The sequence below is a fragment of the Lacerta agilis genome, chromosome 1 (assembly GCF_009819535.1).
Source record: "Lacerta agilis isolate rLacAgi1 chromosome 1, rLacAgi1.pri, whole genome shotgun sequence".
NCBI lineage: Eukaryota > Metazoa > Chordata > Lepidosauria > Squamata > Lacertidae > Lacerta > Lacerta agilis.
In genome coordinates, this window is record NC_046312.1 from 40,975,398 (window position 1) to 40,996,453 (window position 21,056).

The 21,056-nt window shown below is 44.2% G+C and overlaps 1 protein-coding gene across 2 annotated transcripts in view; it reads left to right on the forward strand.

Moving 5' to 3' along the window:
• SPINT1 (serine peptidase inhibitor, Kunitz type 1) overlaps positions 1-21,056 on the forward strand; it is a 30,532-nt gene that overhangs the window by 3,380 nt on the left and 6,096 nt on the right. The window contains exons 2-6 of one of the 2 annotated variants that reach the window (XM_033145454.1): positions 13,666-13,817; positions 17,774-17,909; positions 18,123-18,293; positions 19,251-19,277; positions 20,335-20,460. In XM_033145454.1, the coding sequence (XP_033001345.1) occupies positions 13,666-13,817; positions 17,774-17,909; positions 18,123-18,293; positions 19,251-19,277; positions 20,335-20,460 (612 nt within the window). The remainder of the gene's footprint in view (positions 1-13,665; positions 13,818-17,773; positions 17,910-18,122; positions 18,294-19,250; positions 19,278-20,334; positions 20,461-21,056) is intronic. The other variant, XM_033145461.1, reaches the window with a different exon arrangement.

Genomic DNA, 21,056 nt, shown 5'->3' on the forward strand with positions numbered 1-21,056 from the left:
AGCCCGATTTGGCGGGGAAGGGCGGGGTATAAATAAAAAATTATTATTATTATTATTACACAACAAGAATAATTCCCCTGCAACAACCCATGGTGTGATGCTGTACTTCTTACACTCATTCAAGGCTGTAGGAATGCCCTGTGTCATAACTGGTTGGACATTCCCAATGAGGCAGACAGAGTACATGACTTGGACTTGTGCAGGACTTGGACCAGGGAAACTGTTTCTAATCCCTAGTCCGGTTCCTTGTTGTAGTGATAAACCTTTTAGCCCCATTGACTGCAGACCTGAACTTCTGGAGGAAACCCTGCCATATTAAGGAGTATATCAACAAATACAGTGGTACCTCTGGTTGAGAGTGGTAAATGGTTTGTTTTTCCTTGTGGAACTCTTGCCAAGCACGCTTCAGGTTACAGACTCTGCTAACCCAGAAATAGTACCTCGGGTTAAGAACTTTGCTTCAGGATGAGAACAGAAATTGCGCAGCGGCGGCAGTGGGATTCCCCATTAGCTAAAGTGGTACCTCAGGTTAAGAACAGTTTCAGGTTAAGAACGGACCTCCAGAATGAATTAAGTTCTTAACCCGAGGTACCACTGTAAGGACAGCACATGCACATTTCACTGGGGACAGAAGCATGGTGCCAGACCATAGGGAATGTTTTCAAAAAGGCACAACCCCAGCCCTTACCCAGGTGTCTGCAGATACAGTGCTGAAGGGTCAAGGGAATGTGCCTAAATGTGCTTTGACTCCTGAATGTCCAGAGACTGGTGGGAGAGAAATGAGTTTCAGATCTAGGATTACCTAAGAAAGCTTTGAGTAAAAGCTCATTGTGCACCAATCAAAATATCTTTGCAGGTCCAAACATTTTAAAAGTGCCGCTTTAAGCATTTACTTGCACGGAAAGATGTGCCTTCCATGAAACATTTTTTCGATTTCTGTTCTCTAACTATTTGCAGCCTGGCAACAGAAGTATCAGAGTCTTCAAAGAAATCTAAACCTAGGGCAAGGAGTGTCATGGGGATTAGGTCTGAGCCTTCCCGGAACCTAATTGCCTCATGCTGAACCAGGAATGCTTTAATGGAGGAGAAGAATACAGTGCAAGGTCCTGTATTTGGAGGTGAAACTGCAGCTTCCTGGCATCTCGGGTTTAAAAAGGCTCAGGCAGCAGGTGGTGTGAGAAACCATCTGCATGAAGCTCTGCAGAGCCTCTGCCAAAGGTCGCATCCACAGCATACATTTAAAGCACTGTTATATTACTTTGACAGTCATGGAGAATCCTGGGGACTGTAGTTTGTTTTGGGTGCTGACACACACAGAACTACAGTTCCCAGGATTCCCCATGAATGTTAAAGTGGCATAACAGTGTTATAATAAATAATAATAATAATAATAATAATAATAATAATAATAATAATAATATTTTATTTGTATCCCGGCCAAGGCCATGCTCAGAGTGGCTAACATAAAAACAACACAATATGCATAAAAACAGACATCAATTAGTTAAAATACATCTTAAAATTAATTCAGACAAGTTAAAATCTGGGCAGGTGGCAATTACCAGGTTGGAATTGAGAGTAGTTAATACTTGCCAGGACCAACCGTTTCCACTGATCATACAAGGACCTGTGAGTGGGTTGGGGGCCTCCTTTGGGCTTGTTTTATACAAAAGAAAGTAAGTCAAACTGCCTGGCGGAACAGCTCCGTCTTCAAATATAGGGCATGGAGGTGATCAAAGCTGGGCTACAAAGATCAATGGGCAAGTGTTTGATCTGATGTAAGGCAACATGAGTCTGACCAAACTGTGGGAGGCAGTGGAAGACAGGAGTGCCTGGCGTGCTCTGGTCCATGGGGTCACAAAGAGTCGGACACGACTAAATGACTAAACAACAAGAAGGCAACTTCCCAAGTTTGCATTGGGGGTCTCAGCACCAATTTACCAGTTGGATTAACCAATTTACTGTAAAAGCATTAATAAAACATTTAAAAAGGAGGTCTCGGCACAGCCAGGAAGACCTTTTATTTTTGCTTTCTCTTCTGTCTGGAACGTTTCATGCTTTTCTGTTACTGGAAAGAGGAGGAGGAGGAGGATAACACGATAGTGATGCCGGGTATATTTGAAAGGTTTTGTCATGTGTGCATGATGCCATCAATAGCAGGCCTTGTTTGTGGGCTTTTCATAGGCATCTGGTTATCTGCTGTGAGAACAGGATGCCGGACTAGGTGGGCCTGATCCAGCACTCTCTTCTGATGTTCCTAAACAATCTATGACATTAAAAAATAAATGTACTGTTGTAGTAGATGATATATATACAGTATAGTTTCCTACTTTCTATACTTTATACTAGGAATGGCAAATACATGGGCATGGATGTTTTTGAAGGCTGTGAGAGCAATTTGCCCTGTAGTCGTTACATGTTTCCCTGTTCAAAATTGCTGCCAGATTTCTCAATAGTAACCAAAGCAAATTTAATGCTTTATCTGTTAGTGGGGGCAGTTCCAAAAACGGTAAGGAATGATGATGTTTGTGTAAATAGACCCTGTCAGTATACTGAAACATAAATATATAAATGTTAGGAAAAAGTTTGATGTTACTGAAGCTTAACCTCCACCACCCAATTATTATAAGGGAGCTGAAAAACTGTTTCAAGCCAGGAGATGGGAAGATTGGTGAACAATAAACTAGCTCACAAAAATTGAATGGGTTGGAGACTGTACACAGTAATACCAATTTGGCTTTCTCCTGTATAAACTTCCCCTTGTGTTGAGGGCATATTCTGAGGCGCCTTCTCTGCTTGCTGGTGTCTCCAGGTTATGGAATGCCTTTCCGGGAAGGTTTGCTTGGTGCCTGTTCTTCATTTTGACCCAGGATTGTAAATTATATCCAGATGGGCTTTTGGAGATAAGCAAAACGCTTATTCTTTTGTCTACTCCAGCTTTAATTTGCTTCGTTCCTGCTTTGCTTTTGTGTGCGGCTTTAAAAAAAAATCTCTGCATGTTTATGATTGCTGGGGGCTGATTTGTGGGATTGAGATATTTGAAAATGAAATACAGTTGATGCCGCTGACAAGGAATGGTGGTGGGATCTGAGCCAGAAAATGAATGTATTCTGTAGCTACGACATATGAACTGGGTCAGGAGGTGGGGAATCCCGTGGAGAATGGAAGGCTTGTTCGAACAGGACAAGTGAGTGCATCATTTCCGTTGGGTGCCCAGGAAGAGTGAGGTTACTGTAGGTGTGTTTCTTGGAGACCGGATTAACAAAGCCCCTGAGCAGTGAGGTGACTTATCTACCTGGCAGATATTTTGCTGTTTACGTCACTTTCTCTCCATGACCTGCCTGAGACTTCTGCTGCGTTGGAGGGAATGTAAGAGACAAAACACAGAGGTTTGCCTCCAGTCTGTGTATATCATTAAAGCTTAGTTTTGGCATGCAAGGCTGTGTGGTTGTCTGACTTAGGCAATGCATGTGACCCCACCCAAAGAGTAAGGAACAGAGACCGCTGAGCATGTGTAGAGGAGCATCCCGGTCGTAATGAACCCTGCTTGCAGTCTCAAGAGGAACATGTCAGATATACACGTTATCCACCCTGCTTGATCAGTTAGAATCATAGAATCATAGAGTTGGAAGAGACCACAAGGGCCATCCAGTCCAACCCCCTGCCAAGCAGGAAACACCATCAAAGCATTCCTGACAGATGGCTGTCAAGCCTCCGCTTAAAGACCTCCAAAGAAGGAGACTCCACCACACTCCTTGGCAGCAAATTCCATGTGTTGAGGTTACTGTAAATGTGAAGGAATATGTAGAGTCAAAAAGGGAGGGGACAGCAAAAATGTAGGAGAGTTGGCTTTTCAAATAGTACAGTTTAGCACAGTGTTTCTCAAACTTAGGTCTCCATAGTTTCCAACTCACATAATCCCTAGCTAGCAGGACCAGAGGTCAAGGATGATGGGAGTTGTAGTCCAACAACAGCTGGAGACCCCAGTTTGAGAAACACTGGTTTAGCAGCTTTGCAGCTCTGCAGCATGTCTCATGCAGTGCATAAGTAATGTTTGCCTAGTTCTCACGTTATTGGTCCAAAGAGCAATATAGTGGTCAGAATTGCCATAGTAAATAAACTACATGGATAATGGAGGAGGCTAGGCCAGAACATAAATCAAGCATGACTTAAAGGATAGCTCAGTCAGTAGAGCACGAGACTCCAGTGTGGTGTAGTGGTTAAGAGCGGTAGACTCGTAATCTGGGGAACCGGGTTCACGTCTCTGCTGCTCCACATGCAGCTGCTGGGTGACCTTGGGCCAGTCACACTTCTCTGAAGTCTCTCAGCCTCACTCACCTCACAGAGTGTTTGTTGTGGGGGAGGAAGGGAAAGGAGAATGTTAGCTGCTTTGAGACTCCTTCGGGTAGTGATAAAGCGGGATATCAAATCCAAACTCTTCTTCTTCTTCTTCTTCATCCCAGAGTCATGGGTTCAAGCCCTACGTTGGCCAAGAGATTGCTGTATTGCAGGGGGTTGGACTAGATGATGCTCGGGTCCCTTCCAACTCTACGATTCTATGTTTTTATATGTTCTCCAGATGGTACTGTGCTCTTAGAGTAGGAATGGAAACCTGTAGCCCAGTCTAGATGCTGCTGGACTGCAATAGTCATTATCCATGACCATTGGCCATGTTGGCTGCTGCTGCTGATGGAGGCTGGTGTCCAACATCTGGAGGGCCACAGGTCCTCTCCTCTGTGCTGGTGGATCATTGGGTTGGATTTAGACCTGTGGGAGCTGACTTCAGAAATGCATCGTGGCATGGTTCCTTTCTTGCATCCTCAGTTCCCCATCAAGAAAATGGGAACGGGCCTACTGCTAGGATAAATCTGATAGTGACTGCAAAGCATTTGGAGCCCTAAAGAGTACCTTAGAGATAATTTCTAAGAATTGGTACATGCCACTTCCCAAAGTGTTAGTCTGGCAAAACATTAAGGGTAATAATGGGCAAATTCCATAATGTCAGAATAAGGATGGGCAGTTGGGCCATGCTACTTCCTCTTTGTCATCCTGTAGGCCAAATGCCCCAACTGGTATGTCCAGTATAATTCCAGTATGGTTTTTCCAGAGCCTTGCCCAGTTATGGTGGCAACCTTCACCCTCCTGTACAGCTTAGTGATGATCAGCTCACCAAGCACTGGGAATATGGTCACATTAGTTTTTATTTGTTAGCTTTCAAATGCAACCACAGCAAACACAACTGAGGTTGCAACGTAACATTGCCATGCTCTTCCTTATCCAACAGTCCAAGCTTGATATGTGCATGGAGTGCCTTGGCTCACATGGGTGGTCTGTTAATTTCTGTAGAAGCTCCGTTCCATCCCACAGAACAGAGTGAGGAACCTGTGGCCCCTCCAGAGGTTGTTGGACTAGAACTCCCTTCATCCCTCATCACCATTCTGGCTGGGGCTGATGGAAGTTGGAATCGAACATCCTCTGGAAAGCCCATAGGCTCCCCTTCCTTACTGAAATAGATTTGCTTCCTTCACTGAGATTAGCCTTCTTCCCTTCCTTGTGCTGCAGGTGAAAGATCTATGATGATTCTTTAGCTCAGCACACATAAGATGTTATATGCCAGAATAAAAACGGAATATATGCTCAGGTGTGCAAAAACAGCTCTGGTGTGAAAAAAAGAGGGGAGGGCATTAACTCAGTCGGTAGTTAGAGCATGGTGCTGATAATGCCAAGGTTGCAGGTTTGATCCCCGTATAGGACAACTGCATATTCCTGCATTGTAGAGGGTTGGACTAGAGATGATCCTCAGGATCATCTAGTCCAACTCTACAAATCTATGATTCTATGTGCCTAAACACTTTCTGCTCAAATGAGAAAACTGCTTTTAGAAATAGATGGGTATTTGAGTATTTGTTTGCTGAACGCTTTGAAAAAAATAGTCAAAAGAAGATGATACATGATTGTGCTGAAGCTGAAGCAAGAACAGAAATAAAAGCAATTTGTCTGGAATCTTTAGATGGAATAATATGCCAAATACTTTTCTCCTTGTTTGTAATTCTTGAACAATTCTGGCGCCCCCTCAGCTCTTGCCACTTGTTTTGGCTGTTAATAATTGTTTTTGTTAAGGATTGTTTTGGCTGCTAAGAATTAAGGAATAATGCTGTTCATCATAAACTGTATTCTTGGGTGCCTGCTGTTTGACTCTTTAGTGATGCTGCTGTGCTCCGACAACAACTTCTTGTGCTCGTTCTGTTTTCTCCATAAAATGGGAATCCTGTGTTTTCCTTATGTGAAAGGGCAGGACCCAAAGATGTTTACTGGCAACAATCTAGAGCCTGCTATTTAAACTGTGACTTCATAGGTTTATTCTGGGTCTAGGCAAACCAGTTCAGTGGGAGTGGAATAATAACCTCCTTAAACTTTTGCCTATGTTTAGAGAAGCACCTTCTCCTAATACTGCGAAATACTTGCAAACACAGCCTGCCTCCAGCTTTTCAGTTTATAGGGTGGGAAGAAGTGTCTCCAAATCTGTCACCATCCCAGAAGCAACTGCTGGTGACTTTTGGACTTTGATCCTAGGCACTTGCATGCAGGGAAGTGGCTTTTATTGAGGGATGGGGATTTCCTTCCAAGTACCGGTAGGTGTTTTTGCAGTGGATCCCAGCAATTTGCAGTTTGTTTTCCCAACAGACTTTGCCATCCAGCCTAACCTACCTTGCAGGGTTGTTGTAAAGTACAGTGGTACCTCTGGTTAAGTACTTACAGTGGTACCTCTGGTTATGTACTTAATTCGTTCCGAAGGTCCGTTCTTAACCTGAAACTGTTCTTAACCTAAAGCACCACTTTAGCTAATGGGACCTGCCGCTGCGCCGCCAGAGCACGATTTCTGTTCTTATCGTGAAGCAAAGTTCTTAACCTGAAGCGTTATTTCTGGGTTAGCAGAGTCTGTAACCTGAAGCGTATGTAGCCTGGAGCGTATGTAACCCGAGGTACCACTGTACTTTGGCCCCCTTCAAATTTACCAGAAGAATAAATGGTGGGACACAGAAATTCCTCTTTCCTTTTGATTGCTTGCACCAGCAAGTGTGAACATTGCTGGACAAAAGTGTGAACCCTGGATTGGTCTGGATTTAATTTTGATTTAGCAACACTCACTAGGCCTGGGCAATATATCAATATACAGCCCAGGAGCAGACCCCGATGTCTGCTTCACTCAGCAGTATTTTGCTGGTGAAACTGCCTTCGCTCCTGAGTCTCTCTGCTAGCGACTTCATCTAGCGAGTATTGCTCTACCCTCATACTGTGCAGAGGGAGAAAAAAGCTACATCGGCAAAGCACCAATACAGCTTGTTCCCCCCACTGCATCTTTTAACTTGGGGGTCAGCAACCTTTTTCAGCCGTGGGCCGGTCCACTGTCCCTCAGCCCATGTGGTGGGCCGGACTATATTTTTTTTGGGGGGGGGATGAACGAATTCCTATGCCCCACAAATAACCCAGAGATGCATTTTAAATAAAAGGACTCATTCTACTCATGTAAAAACACGCTGATTCCCGGACCATCCGCGGGCCGGATTGAGAAGGAGATTGGCCCACGGGCCTTAGGTTGCCTTCCCCTGTTTTAACTGCTCAGCTGAGGAGTATGTGGTTGCTGCTTCCCTCAGGAACCCCCAGCCTGGCGCTGGCTCCAAGTGAGGGATCCCCACTGCTCTCCCTGCCCGTCCGCAAGCTGGGGGAGCACCAGGAATGGCTCAACTGGGGATGGGGAGCCCTCCTGCGCCCCAGCTGAGCTGTACAAAAAAGCTGCCTTGTCCCAGCCTGCTAGGCACTGGGGTGAAACTGGCTCAGCTCCCGTGGTGAGAGCTGCAGCAATTTCACCCGGTGCCTCGCAGCCAATGCAGCTTGTTTGTTCAACATTGCGGTATATCGCCAGACCACGATGTTTGGCTGGTGATATACTGCGATGCTGAAAAGCTGGTATCGCCCAGCCCTAACACTCACCCGTGACATAGTTGGCTGCTGCTTTAGATTAATATGAAGTGTTCTGATACCTTTGCCAGTGTTTTTGCAGGAAAGCTTAAAGCCACTCATTGCGATGGCACAGAACTCATACTGGCCAACATCACTTTCACAGCAGTCGGAAAAATTCAGTGTCATGTGGCCGCCGAATTTCTTAGGATTTGTTGAAGAGAATGTGATACCGTTTGCTTTAAAACAAGGGAAGCGAAACCCCTGAAAATCCAAAGTGGTACAGACTAAACAGAGTTGCAGTTTTTAGAGTCGGAAGGTATTTGTCGTGTATACAGTGCTAAAGAAAGAGAGAACAACTGGACAGTTTTATGATGCTGAACTTTGATCTGAGCTTATGATAGGCAAATGCTTACTTGAATCAAAGTTCACAGATAAAGGAAGTTAGACCAGGATTATGTATCGAGGCGAGGTTTGTTTTTGTATAGTGTAGGCCAGGATAAAGAGAGAAAATACTTTGTTGAAAGAGGCTGCTTCTCCAGGGGCAGAGTACATGCTGATGCAGAAGGCCCAGTTTGAATCTCCAGCTAAAAGGATCTTGGATAGCAGAACTGGAAAAGCCAGAGACTTCAGAATATTGCTGCGTCTCAGAGCAAAAACCAAGCTGGTTCAAATGTCCTCGTCTGTAAAGGGGTTTGCTAGTGGCGTCTTGGCTGCAGACTTTACCCAGTCTAACTGTTTTGAATCCTTTCCCCAACACAACATTGGGAATTATAGTTCTGGGATCAAACTCTTTCATGGCACTGATTCTGCTTTGTGTTTTGGACATTAACTGGTCCTAATAACATTTGTTATTTTCACTGACTGACTCCACACACTCTTCCTTGGACTTATACAACTACCAAAATCTAAGCTTGTAGTACAAATATGTCCTTTAGTTCATTTAATTTCCGTGTTTGGGCGGGGGGGGGGGAGTTCCAGGTCGAGCAAAGGTCCAAGTGTGTGTTTTGTGTGTGTGTGTGTGTGTTTGTGTGTGCTTGTTGTCTTTCTCTATAAAGGTGAATGGCTCAGGCTTGAATGCTTTAATCTCTTAAAGACCAGACTCACCTTTAGAATCTGTCTTCTCTTTTCAAATAGGAATTTTATTGGTATGAGTTTTGTTTGTTTTTCTTCATGTGTACCTTGAGTGAAATCTTTTGTCTGGAATAAAGTACTGTAGGCAAGTCCTGTTGAGGCAGATTCCAGGGATGGCTGCAACACAATACAATGTGAAGCAGGGCTTGCGGAGTTTTGAAACTCTGAACTACAAATGAGTTTCCCATTTTTTCCCCCTTCCAACAATCAGACAGCAAGCATTTAATGGCCAATAAGCATGCTCAGCCTTAGCTGTTTTGGGGGTTATGCCATGGTCTGGGTTGACTCTTTTTTTTTTTTTTGGTACTTATGCAAACCTAGAGGTTCTCCCAAGCCTGCTGAGACTTATGTTTATATGATTAGAAAAAGTCTGCGGAACTTTATTTCAGTATATGATCACAGCGCCGAGGCTTTTACATGCACAAAGACGGAAAAATTCATTGTTGCCTACAGTGGAGGAATGGTTGTTAGAATTACTGGACTTCGCTGAGATAGTGAAATTGACATGTTTAATCAGAGAAAAACCATTGTCAACATTTACTAAAGATTGGAAACTTTCTATAGGTTTTTTGCATGAAAAAGAAAATGTACTTAAGATATCTGGGTTTGAGGATTGAAGATAATGTTGGTTTATAAAAGGTGGATTTGTTGAGTGTTGTCTTGGAGCGCATGTGTTGAACAATTCTCTCTATATAATTGACAGATAAAGAATCAGAAGTTCTCTTTTCTATTTCTTTCTTTTTCCCTCTTTTTCTTTTAACCCGTTCATCTTTTTCTTCTGTTTCTGCTCTGTGTTTTTATTTAGATTAGTGTTTTAGCCTTGATAAAAATATATCCGATATTGATCTTTATTTTTTCCATATTTAAATAAAAGGAAAGAACCTTCAAGATATTTGAAAACAAAAGCAGATTTCCTGTTTTAATTGCTTGGCCTGAGCAGCCTCCTGGCCTAGGTAGAGTTGGCACAACAGATCACTTTCTTCCTGGGGTCAGGGCAAGGTGCAGTTGAGGACTTCAGCTGAAGGGCCTTTTGTTGCTGCTGCCTGTGCTGTTTGGAGCCCAGGTGCTGTTAACAGTGCAAGAATAAACTTTTATTTTAAACACCTTGGAGGAAGGTTGAAGTACTACAATAAATGGAACTGACCCAGCATGAACTACAGAGGCATATTGTCACTGATACAAATGAATGATGGCTTCCAACCTGGACATGTAGCAGTGGTGCTCTGAAAGAGACAAGATCTCACCATCACGTCCCACATCAGGCAATTGCTGAAGCACACACCCTATCAAGAGCTTGCATATTTTCTAGCCCTGGTTTTAGTGTGGAGATTAGCAGGGCTTTCCCCCCCAGCCGTAAATCACTGGAACTAGGTTCTGACATGTCTCAGGTGGTGTGCCATAGCCATTCTAAGAGAACGAGTCCTACTGGCCACATGACCCTGAAGTTGTATGCCGGTTCCCTCTGCCAGTAAAGTGAGATGAGCGACGCAACCCCAAAGTCGTCCGCAACTGGACCTAACAGTCAGGGGTCCCTTTACCTTTTTACTCCCTGGAGCAATTATAACCTTTCTGGGATGTTTCTGGAAGGAATACTTCACTGTGAGAGATACAGTTTATGTAATCAAATGCCAAGTAAGTGCACTTGTCATGGTGATATCCTAGTAAAAACCTATGAGGACTTTGTGATCCTAACCATACTGCCTGGAGTATAAAAAGGGCCTGGGTCACCTGTGATCTATAGGGAGCTAACGATCGCCTTATTTCATAACACTTCTTGCATCACGCAGGTTGGTTTTCACAAATAAGTAATTTGAGGTGAGGCAGTATAAAAACACACACAAAATATATACAACATAGTAACAAACAAAATCATGTAAATAACCAATTAATGCCTAAATAGGCCCACTGTAACTGTTTCTGATATACATGAAGGGGCTTTGTGGTCCAGTGTGTGTGTGGGGAGGGGGTACATCAAGTGGTATAATAATACTTTTATTAATAAACATAAATTAGATACAGTATATAGAAATACTTTCAGAATGTAATTTATTATTATTTCTTATGTGCTATTTCGATTTTGTAAGGGATGTTTTATGTTTAAATGCTGTGTAATATATAAATATATCACTGCGGAAGGAGGTAGTTATCATTTCCCTGCAGGCTATTTTTGTGATCAGCGCCCCACCCCTATTGCTTCCAGATTCTCACGTTGTTTGAACCTCTGTGTAAAGCACCTTTATGTTAGATTGTCTCCCTTTGTGACATGAGAAGAGCCCGTCGCCATGGAGAAACTGATCTAATGAGTTTCAGGGGAGAAGAGGTGGCATAATAAACATACTCGGGGGCCATTCATTTATTCAGTCACGTTTGCTCTAATTTGAAAACATCTGATCTGTCATATATATGTCTGAATGCACACCCACAGTGCACCTGTTCAGCATCATGCATATTGTTGTTGAAACAGGATGGGTGTGGGTGGGTGCATGTGCATCAGCATCCCCTGCTATAAAATGGAGAGTTTTCTTCCATTGGCTTAGCAGAGGATTCCATGGAAACAATGCCTGTATTTTAGAAGGAAGTAGTCTCTATGCATTCAGTTCCTTGCATCTCCAGTTAAAAGGATCAGGTAGCACAGGGTTATCAACTCAGGGTTAAAAACTGGCAGTGATCCAACCCCTTTTTGGGGGGTCCAGGTCAAAGTTGTTGGGCTTTTTCAGGGAGGAGGTAATGTTGAGCTTTTTTAAGGGGAGCCACAGTTGTTCAGCTTCTTTGGAGAGAGCCAATGATCTACAAGTGATCTACCGCAGGCGTCCAGTGATCTACCTGTTGGACATGCCTGAGGTAGCAGAAGCTATGAAAAACCTTTAACTGCCTGAGATCTTGGACAGCCACTGCCATGTGGGGAAATGACCTTGGGGAAATGATGGGAACAGTGTGTTTGTGTGGGTATAAACCTATTGTAATCCTTTGGGTGTGTCCTGAGCATTTGCTGGTCTTTGCCTGTTGTTAAAAAGTCTTGCTGTTCTGGCCACTTTCTGTAATGACCAGGGGTAGGCAACCTAAGGCCTGGGGGCCAGATACGGCCCAATCGCCTTCTCATTCCAGCCCGCAGACGGTCTGGGAATCAGCGTGTTTTTACATGAGTAGAATGTGTCCTTTTATTTAAAATGCATCTCTGGGTTATTTGTGGGGCATAGGAATACGTTCAAAATATAGTCTGGCCCACCACATGGTCTGAGGGGCGGTGGACCGGCCCACAGCTGAAAAAGGTTGCTGACCCCTGGTAATGACGTTTAGGTACCTGATTGAAAACTCGGGCATAACTGGCTGCACTTCAGTCTAGTTTAAGATCACTGGAAACTTCCCAGTACATTTCCATTTGACGCCAAATGTCTTTGCCTGCAGCTTACTAGGTTTGGCCCTTTCCCTCCAGATGAACAGCCCTTATTGCTAAAGATAAATTGGATAGGAAAGCTGGAGTGAACTTTCAGGGGTAAAAGATTAGTCAGGCTTCTTTGGCAACTGTCTCAAGGGCTTGTTTGTTGAGTTAGTAGGATCAAGTAGTAATGCCACTCTTTCACTGGAGGTTTTTAAGTAGAGGTTGGATGGCCACCAGTGAGAGGTGCAGCCAGGACCAATGAGAGGTAGAGCCGATTCTGGTTTTGCCCTCATCCTCTACTGTGCTGAGTTGTACAGTGGCAACACTGAGAGGAAGGGGGGGAGACCATCAATGGGCTTTATAAAGTAAGAAGACAGGCAGATGAGGGCTGGATAAAGGCAGACTGAGGTTAGTGTGGCAATGCTCCACTTGCCCTGCTAGATGAGCCAGTGTGGTGTAGTGGTTAAGAGCGGTAGACTCGTAATCTGGGGAACTGGGTTCGCATCTCCGCTCCTCCACACGCAGCTGCTGGGTGACCTTGGGCTAGTCACACTTCTTTGAAGTCTCTCAGCCCCACTCACCTCAGAGTGTTTGTTGTGGAGGAGGAAGGGAAAGGAGAATGTTAGTCGTTTTGAGACTCCTTCGGGTAGTGATAAAGCGGGATATCAAATCCAAACTCCTCCTCCTCCTCTTCTTCTTCTTCTTCTATTTGCATATAGGAATGGGCACAGGCAAGGAAGTAGACAAGATGGCGCCAACAGCCACTGAGCCAACAATACGCTACAAAAGTGCTACTTGACTTCATCCCTTACTATCCTTAAAGCTACTTGTCTTCTACCACTTTGAAAAAATGTCTAATAATTTTTTTAAATAAACTGCTAATGTAGCATTTTAACCACCAGCGATACCTGTCCTTGGACATCCATTATTTAAAAATCTCCTGCAGGTTGTGGGGTGCATTTGTAGCTGTCTTGTCATTTTAGTCATGTGTTTGTTCCCTTCATTTTTCAGAGTTGGAGCCAAGCATTCTGTCGTCCTTTGTTAATCCTTTCGCTTTACTGATTTTTTTTTTTTACTGATTTTTTTTTCAGTTTATATTATTATTGGTTAGCTGCACATGGTGCTGTATGTAGATTGGCAGGATATATTTTGAATTAATAAATAAAAATGTTGTTGCTTCTCTCCCTTGTCAGATGATCGTCCGCCTGTGGCCCGTGCATGGATGGAGATGAAAGTGCAGCCTAACGAGCCGGTGACGCTGAGGGGTTCAGAAAGTTTTGATGACCATGGTATTGTGAATTATGAATGGACACTTCTCTCTGGTGATGACTCTCTGGTGATGGAGGTAAGGAACGCCAAATGTTTGGCTTAGGTTTGCTTCCACAATAGCTTGCCAGTCTACACTTAACAGCATTCAGGTGATCATATCTCTGCTTAATAAGCTGAGACAGAATGAACTGCCTGCACATGAAACCCCTTCTCTCCTTCCTCTGTGTCAGCTATGATTAAACAAGAGAATCTCTTCGTAAACATTGTTTTTCATTTCATTCGAACCAAGAAACTATGGTTAGTAGCTTCAGAATCAAGGTATGATATTCAACCATAGGCCATAGTTCATTTAAGATTCAGGCTTGTTCTGAAACTTTTAATCATAGTTTCTTGGTATGGATGAAACGGGAAACTGTGGTTGATTAAGGGATTCCCTGATTTAATTGTGGCTCCTATTCAGAGAGGAGCGAAGGGGCTGCATGCTGTGGCGAAAAGGTGGTTTATGTCTTGGCTTATTAAGTCAACTTATGATCATCTGAATTGAGCCAGTGAATCATTTTGTCATGATGTCAGCAGTATGGTTCAATTAAGTTGTTGCTCAGCATATGCCTCCTTTCTTTAAGCAAATTACTGGAGATGTTACACAAAGAAACAAGCTCTGTGAGAATAGCTGTCAGCTTTGCATCTGATATTCATTTACTCCCGTCTCCCTCTAACACCTTTGCTTTCCTCTCCTACTAAACGACCTTTTTATATCCTTGAAATCCTTAAAAGATGGGTTAATGCATTTTTAAAATATTTAATGATACAGCATTGTTGAACTTTGCACAAAGATAAAAGACAATGAGATTAGCATTCAGTACTATTAATCCCAGAAAATCATCTAAAGGCATATAGTTTTCTTACATTATATGTAAGATCAAAGCAGGTCTGAGCCTGGTCAGTGTCTGGATTAGGAGACTGCCTGAAAGCCAGATCTGTAAGCTATACTTAATGTGAGTTTGATTATGTAAGGCATGCCTCAGTTCAAAGCTTGAACCTGTCCCTGGGTTCACATATTCTAGATGTCTGCTACATACATTCCCTTGCTTGCTACTGAGTAAGTAAATCCAGTTTAGGCAGATTCCAGTAACGACTGCAAGGGAGGCAGGGCTCCAGTAGTTTGACATTCTGCCTTTCAGCAATCTTTAATGAGTTCAAAAACAAGAGGCAGGTCCTTTGCCACTACGAGTGCTGGGTCAGATCATCTGCCTTTTCTGGCCCAAGGAGATGGGCAGCGAACTACCTTTTCCCAGCAGCCCAAGGCAAGGGAGAGAGCCTTGGGGATTGTGACTGGGTGAATATCCTCATGTTCCGCAGTCATAGAATGCAGTGGTGTTCAAGCTGCCTTTGAGACATGGCAGGTGGTAGCATTTGAGGTGGGCTTCGATCCAAGAATTGCCACTCTATCCTTCATTGGCGAAACGGGGGGGGGGGCCCTGACAGCATCACTTGCCTGTCGTGGGCACTGTAAGTACCTTCCACTGGCGGGGAGGTATCCAAAGCCACATCAGACCCGGCAGTTGCCACCTCAGTTGCATGTGAGAGGGAAACGGAAGTGGGAGGACCAGTCATAGGGAAAAATCACGACTGCTTTCAAGGAAAGGGAGGGGTCTGTGGCTGGGGGGGGGGTGTCCCAAGAAAAATGCCGTTCAAAAAACAGGCTTCAAGTGAAACTAGGCCTTTATGTGGTACAAGCATATGCAGGGACAGCCTTCATGAAAAATCAGTGGAGGACTGTAACATGGTATAATTGCATAAAGCAGGCATGGCCAAACTTGGCCCTCCAGCTGGTTTGGGACTACAATTCCCATAATCCGACCATGGTCCTGTTAGCTAGGGATGATGGGAGTTGTAGTCCCAAAACAGCTGGAGGGCCAAGTTTGGCCATGCCTGGCATAGAGCTTTTATACACTTCTGTATTACACACATGATTACTATTAACCAATCATATGATTGCAATAAATTTCCTATAACCCACTTTCATCACTCTAAACCAATTGAGAATCCTTTTGCTCCTTTGAATAGCCCTCCCAGCCTTCTCATTAAAATATGTAATTATGTATAGCTATTCTGCTATGTTTTTCGTTATTAACCTTTGACTAACCTGTTCGTTAGCTGTCCACCTGCACCCTCTTTTATTTATTTGTGATTATTATATTCATTCTTCTACTGACTACAGGATTAAATTTAGTCAGTCCTTCCATCTAGCCAACCTCCTTCAATCATTCCTTTTGGTACTTGTCTTCAGAGATTAATGGTGCATTCTTTCAGTATACCAAGGTACAGGTTTTTCACACTTTCAGTCTAAAAACAGGGTGTGTGTGTGTTTTTAACTAGGCAGGGATAGTGAGATTTCACGGTTTTGCTAGGCCACAAGCTACCAGGGAAATGGAGTCTTAGCTACAAAAATGGATTCAAACAAAACAAAAAGATGTAGATTTCAAACAGGACAAGGAAATTTGAGTTTTCTCCTTCAGGGGAGATGATGGGAGATGGGAAAGGGAGAAACTTGACCCCAGACTAGAGGTTGCCAGCTTCCCTTGTGGGTCACCTGAGGTCAAATGTAGTGTTGCCATCAGTGCCTGAACAAATTCTAGCTTGTGGGACTAGTCTGGCAACCTTATTATGTCCAGTGCCTTTGCTTCCTGCTCTACATTGTTGTATAATGCCATGCCATCTACATGCCCCATAAATTGTTACTGTCTACTTCGTGACGCACGAGTGAATATAATGCACTCATTTTATGTTGGACAAATGTGAGGTGCCAGGTTACAGTGCCACCATGGTATCTGAATCTGTGTTCATATATTGCAGTGTTTAAGGCTTGGTGTGTGTTTCCCCCCAAAACCAATGTATGGCTTTTAAACACAATTTTGAAAAGCTTTTCCAAGGTTGCCTTGAACTCTTCATCAGGTTACATTGGTTTTTTTTAAAAAAAAGAAAGTTGAGGGATGGGGAGGCAGGAGAGTTGGCTTATGTTCAAAACCATCTGTGTCTAAGTCAGGCAAGTGTGGCCTTTCTTCCTAGGAGGGAAAAACACATAATAGCAGGTGCCCCATCTCTGCAAGTACGAATAGCTTTTCCAAAGTTCTGTCTCTTTCTCCTTAGGCCACTCACTGTATCACTGTGTGGCATATTGGTTGGCGTAATAAAGGTATTGCCCTAATATGGCTTTCAGATTTTTTTTCTTACAGCCAACATGACTTCTTTCTACTCTTTGTAGTAGAAAGAGTTAGTCTTTGGTCCTTCTAGTTGATGTCATCAGGAAGGGGCAGCTTTGATTGGAGGTCCTTGTGACTTTTTCAAAGGCTTTATTACAACTATCTCAGTTATCCTATTAATAATACTATATGTTCTGTAACATTTTGTTGTGGTCTTCCTGCAAGACTGGTCTACTAAAACATTTCCAGTGCTGGGATCCATTGTTTGAAATGTTCTATGGGGCAGTCCCAGTTGTCCTTGGCTCTCAGTATATCAGTGTATGGACATTAAAAAAATCCCTCAAAATTCCTGCAGCGGTGTGCCAGAGTAGGGAACCTCCAAATTTGCCTTGATGCTTTGGGTCATGGCTGTGGAACCCGTGGCATCTCAAGACGATGCTGGACTCCAACTCCCATCATTTCCAGAACATGGCCATTGACCAGGGATGGTGGGAGTTGTAGTCCAGCAGCACTGGTTTTGTGGTGGTGGACAAGTTCTCCATCCTGACTTTAGGTCAGGCATCCCCAAACTTGGCCCTCCAGCTGTTTTGGGACTACAACTCCCATCATCCCTGACCACTGGTCCTGTTAGCTAGGGATGGTGGGAGTTGTAGTCCCAAAAGAGCTGGAGGGCCGGGTTTGGGGATGCCTGCTTCTGTGGCAACTCTGAAAAACAACCACAACCATTACATTTCTTGAACAAAGATGAGAGAATGCTAAAGCTCTTGCTATAGCTTATGTTATCATGCCTTCTGAAAGGACCTCCCTTCTTTACATTTTGCATCTTCAGAAAGAGACAGATCATGTGGTGCTCACCAACCTGCAAGAAGGGACTTACATCTTCCAGCTGACTGTGACGGATACATCTGGACAGAAGGGCTCTACTAACATCACCGTCACTGTGCTGAATGCTGAGCAGACTGTAGGTGGGTCATTGCTAGCTGTACCTTTCAAAGGTAGAGCCCAGAACTGGAACCCTGGCTGATACTAGTCTTAGGGACACACTGGGGAACAATGTCACATGCTGGGACCTTCCAACTAGTAATATTGTAAGATCAGGGGAATAAGCTAAACCTAAACCTAACCAGTGCTTTCTAACCAGTGTCTTCTCTGATACTTACTGTGTGTGTTTCTTCTAGAGCACTGCTTGGCTCCTTATAAGGTGGGTCGTTGCCGGGCTAGCTTTCCTCGCTGGTACTACAATCCAGAAACTCAGCAGTGTCAGGAATTCACCTTTGGGGGTTGCAAACCCAACAAGAACAATTACATCCGAGAAGAAGAATGTAAACTTGCCTGCAAGAATGTCCAAGGTTGGTCTGTCCTTTGAGAAAATCCTTCCTTTCTGGATTTTAGAGATTCAAGTGAGAAAGCATTTGTCATTTGATAGATGCTGCTGAGAATTTATTTTTGAAGGGGTGGAGGAAGAACCCGTCTACCAAGTCTCGATGTGATGTGCTCAGGCTTTTTGAGGGGCTGTTTTTTGATCTCCATAAATTTGGAAGCAATAATTAGCCTGGGACTTGTTCCAACATCTTTAATGCTGAACTGATCATAAATTGTGGCGGTTGCTGCAAAGCATTTATTTTAAAGATTGATGAGGATCTGCTATTCTAGGCAAGCAACATGGGGTTTCCCCCCATCTCTCTAGTCAGTGCTCATCATCATATGCGAGAAATGTATTCAGTTAAAAATTGAACATTGTTGGCATCCGTCTGTCTCGAGAGACAATGGAAGAGTGCACCATCAGGGTGCCAGCTGTCTGTAAATCACTTCCTTGGGGAAATTCACCTTCAATTTTGTGGTTAAACTGCCTGCACAATCCTTTCAGGACGTAACCTTGGAATGCTGAGTCTTGCAACACACAAGTCATGTTCTCTCCCATACTTCTGCCCCCTGGCACTGGCAGAGCTGAATCTTAATAGCTTTAAATACAGTCAGTTCACTGAGTCTCTGTAACCTGTGACATTTTGTACTTTGCTAAAAGCTAGCTAGGTTTTGGAATCAGGAAGGACTGACAGCTGTTTCACTAATTCTAGAAGTGTGTTGTTGGGGAAACCACATCAATAAACCTCTTTGTCTCCTGTGGCCCCCTCCAACACAGTAGTGTAGCTGTAACTGGAAATGAATTGTGTGTATGCCAGCATTTAAAGGGGTGTGTGTGTTTTAACAGATAAAGTATTATTGTTTAGTCAGAATTTTTAAATGAGATCCAGTGACTTGCATGTAATGTTCTGAAAAACAGCAATCTCTCGCTCTTTTCTCTCTAGGTGCTGTTGAAAAGCGAAATGAGCCAGGTAGGCATTTCAGTGGCCTGGTTTGTCCAGAACACTAAGCCAAGTCTTGGCTTAGGAGATGGCCCATATATGCACAGCGGTGGAGCTTCATGCTTTGGAACTGGGGGGGGGGGAGAGCAAGAGCAGGTGGGGGGTGGTGCTGTCACGCGTCCTGGGGGTGTGACGTGCCACCTGCGGGGGCAGGGAGCAGCCGCGAAGGGACCCCACCGGGATCGCGCTGTCGGGTGCAGGCTGCTCCCCCCGCACTCCTCTTCCTCTGCCAGTGCATGCGCACATTCCCTGAGTGGAACCTGCAGCCACTCTGCTCTTCCCTGGTGCTTTCTGTTGCCGTGCTGTACTAAGCTAAGCCAAGGATTGGCTTAATGTTCTGCCTGAAGCTGGACTCAGTTAAGCAGAGGTGGATTTAGGGCAGCAGGACTGGTTCTGCCGCCCTGGGTGCTGGGGCTAGAGGGCGCCACTGAGCGTCACAACTACGGCGTCATAAATTGAGCAGAATGGAAGGCGAGAGACAAGCTGGGGGTGCTGAAATTTGACCTTGCACAGGACGTTGCTGAAATTTGAAAAAACCACAGTTCTGTCCCTGAGTTAAGTTCTCTCCTCCCTCACTAACCATGAGCTGTGAGCAATAACACACCTTGGTTACAGTTCATGGTTAGCGAGGAGAGAAATTAACCACGAGCCCAGATTTTGACAATACTTTAAGCCAAATCTTGGCCGGGCACAGCACATTGCAACACTTTTGTGCTCTCTCCCTAAGCCAAAGTTTGGCTTTGCAGGTTCTGCCTGTATATCTGCATGACTCCACCCTTTCTCACTTTCTCGCTGACTTGAGGCTCAATGGCAAATACTGGTGACTGGTCTCTTGCCTCTGTGCTTGCAGCGTCGCAAAGAGGCAGCTTTCTTGGCATGGCGAAGCTCTTGTCTTTACTGCTCTCACTGGCACAATCATTAGTCCTGGTCTGCCTAAGGATGATTGATCTGAAGCAAATGTCCCCGTCCGGAAGGGGGCACCGTCTCTGCTGAGAACCAAAAGGTCTGGTTTATATTTCCCCTATAGTGTGCAATGAAAACTGCCTGCCCTACTCTTTCAAATGTGACGATGGCTGCTGTATTGACAGCTTCCTGGAATGTGATGAAACTGCAGATTGTTCAGATGGGTCAGACGAGAAGTTATGTGATTCGTGTAAGTAGGTGTCGCTGTGACGTCTTTAAAAATGGGCATAATCATACCATGCATGCAGAAGAACCCAGACTCAGGCCTTGGCATCTCCAGGGAAAGGAATAAAGTGCCTTGAAAAATATATGCCTAAGATTATGGAGGGCTACTGCTATTGAACAGTCCAGAAGTAGGCCCCCCCCCACCTCCAGTAACTTATATCTGGAGTCAAAAGGCCAGAAACTCTCTAGCTGTTTTCCTGGCACTTCCTCCCTTAGAGGGATTCCTGAGGGTGGGGCATGGCAGGTGGAAGATGGCAAATATTGTCCTTTTCTCTCCCCATCCCAGGAGAGGAAGTCATATTCTCTTCTCATTATTTGTGTCTGTACAATTTTGGGACAGATCACTGAAGCTACTATCAAATATAGTAATAATAATAATAATATTTATTATTTGTACCCCGCCCATCTGGCTGGATTTCCCCAGCCACTCTGGGCGGCTTCCAACAGAAATCAAATACAAAAATATCAAACATTAAAAACTTCCCTAAAAAGGGCTGCCTTCAGGTTTTTTCTGAATGTCAGGTAGTTGTTTATTTCCTTGACCTGTGATGGGAGGGTGTT